Raw genomic sequence first — 2485 nt, forward strand, 5'->3', positions numbered from 1 at the left:
CCGAGGACTGTTAGCTTTTCTATTTATGGTCTTAAAGTAATTAGGTGTAAAATCTCACCAGGGGAAAATACACGACTCTGCTCCAAATACCCGAGTACTGTTGTACTAGGGTATTTTTAAAACTGTGATATTATGTCCAACACGTGAACAGAAGGTTGTTGGTTCCAAGGCCGACTGTAAAGACAGCGTGTGAAAACCAGGTGACGCCTGGAGAACGTCCGGTTTCCAACTCGGTAACAAGCGGTTTTAACAATCGGTACTGTATTTAGATCTAAGTGTTTGAATCAGGGTCAGTCCTGGTACAGACACCAGAGCTAACGTTAGCTACGACAGTCCTGGTACAGACTTTATCTGTATTTCTGGTTCTCAGACCTGTTCCACAGCGCCCCCTTGCATGTTAAACAAAGGAATCTCATTAAAATCAGTGAAATCTGCGCCTCCTGGAGGTTGGGGTTAGCAGTTAGCAGCCTGACCATTACTGACCCCTGGAGTACGGAGGGCAACACACAAATATAAACAACTCTCCGGACCCTTCTGTAGGATCCTCACGGACCTCCTGGGGGGCTGCGGACCGCGTGTTGAAAACCTCTTCCTTAGGTATTTGTACTTCATCTTTTCAGTTTACAGACAGTTTACTACAGTACAGTAGTGAATATTTTAAAATTAAAAAAAAACATCCAACACAGACACGGAGGAACATGCTGTCTGTTGACGTGACGGATCACAGACCTGTCTGTGCTTCAAACTACAGACTCCACTGAAGGAACTGGGTTTTTTTTCATTTTACTACTTCGAGTACTTATATGCAGTATTTTCTCTTTTTCCTTCCGTTGTTGCCGTACCGTTCCGGTCCGTATCGTACCGTACCGTATCGTACCGTACCGTACCGTACCGCTCCGCTCCTTTTTGGCCCCGCACTAAGATGTCAAAGCCCGGCCGAGGTTGACAGGTTTGACCGCCGTGACTCCAGGCTCGTGGTGATATTTACATATATAACTGAAGCACCGCCTCCCTCCCATTGGACGATACCTCCGCGAGGGGCGTGGCCGGGAGAGAGGAGAGTTCCCAGAGTCCCATGCCCCTACTGGGAAAGACATGGAGCGCCATGGACGCGGTCTACACGGACCTGGAGGGAACCTCCGCTGAAGACGTCGGTATCTGTCCGCTCAGGGAACCGACCGGCGGCGGGGTCGGGGTCGCGGCCCGGGCGAGGATGGAGAGTTCACTGGACGCGCAGAACCTGATCTCCATTTCTCTGAGGAAGATCCAGAGCTCCAGGACGCAGCGAGGAGGCATCAAGCTCCACAAGAACTTGCTGGTGACCTACGTGCTGAGGAGCGCCCGGCAGCTGTACGTCAGCGGGAACTTGTCGCAGACGCCGCCGCAGACGCCGCGTCCGCGCGAGGATGCGACCGCGGGACTGAGCGGCAGCTTGACGGAGTTGGCCCACGACTTGTACAACTTTCCCGGGCTGGAGTCGGACACTTGGCAGCACCAGCAGCAGCAGCAGGCGCCAGAGGAGCAACAAGCCCCCCCCGGGGCCGACTCCGAGCTCACGGTGCCGGGCGTCCTCTGGTGGGACTCGAACACGCAGAGCAACCAGAAGACCGTCCTGGACCTGGACACGCACGTCGTGACCACGGTCACCGCCGGCCACTTCCTCCCGGACTGTTGCGCGCACGGACGGGGCGGCAAGAAGCGCAGGACGGACGCGAGTGAGCCCGTCGGTGAGCCGTCGGACTTCGGGTCGGTGCCGCGTAAGAGGCCGCGGACCGAGGAGGGCTGCGAACACTTGGACGGCACCGACGTCTCCCACTTGATGTCGGTGCTGGGCTCCAGCGGACTCTCCGAGTTTGTCAGTTGGCAGCAGACGGACCTGGAGCAGATACGGACCGTTCAAAGCATCAGTTTACGACACTCGGGGTTGACGTACGGCAGCTGGACCCGAGCCATCGAAGCCTTTTGATTCACTTCCTTTGTACCTTTGTTTGTTTGGTTTTGTTTTGTTTTGTTTGTTTTCAGAAAATAAACCAGCGCAACTGCAGTTTTTTTTCTACCCCCGCCGCGTCAGTGACTCAGCTCACAGACCGTCCGTGATCACGGGTCAGTTGAACGGAGTAAACCGCTTGTTCCGTCCGTCTGTTTCCACTCTCTGACTCCGTTCCTCTGCGTCGGTGTCTGAAGAGCTCCACCATGTGGCTGTAGCGGAGAGGTGCAGCCACCGACAACAGACCAAAAAAACAGAACACGAGTCTGTGTGACGTGTTATTTCTAACATGATCTGCTTTGATCGATCAATAAAAAAATGAAATAAACGATTCACAACGAACACGATACGGTGTTGACTGTACCGCGATTCGAGACGACGATAAGAAAAAAAAAAGGTTCGATGTCTGTGACGCTGTAGTCGTTTACAGATGGAAGTTTGAAAAGTTGATTTTTTTTTTTTTAATCTTCATCATTTGGTTTGGACCAAGAAGGTCAG

At 52.9% G+C, this 2485-nt stretch overlaps 1 protein-coding gene across 1 annotated transcript; it reads left to right on the forward strand.

Moving 5' to 3' along the window:
* The first annotated feature begins 844 nt into the window (after nt 1-844).
* LOC103398872 (immediate early response gene 5-like protein) lies at nt 845-2446 on the forward strand. Its single transcript, XM_008337621.3, has one exon. The coding sequence runs from the start codon at nt 1076-1078 to the stop codon at nt 1964-1966; it is 891 nt and encodes a 296-aa protein (XP_008335843.2). The 5' UTR covers nt 845-1075; the 3' UTR covers nt 1967-2446.
* The last annotated feature ends 39 nt before the right edge of the window (nt 2447-2485 follow it).

Source organism: Cynoglossus semilaevis, unplaced genomic scaffold (assembly GCF_000523025.1).
Source record: "Cynoglossus semilaevis isolate Cse_v1.0 unplaced genomic scaffold, Cse_v1.0 scaffold392, whole genome shotgun sequence".
In the NCBI taxonomy this organism is placed as follows: Eukaryota; Metazoa; Chordata; class Actinopteri; order Pleuronectiformes; family Cynoglossidae; genus Cynoglossus; species Cynoglossus semilaevis.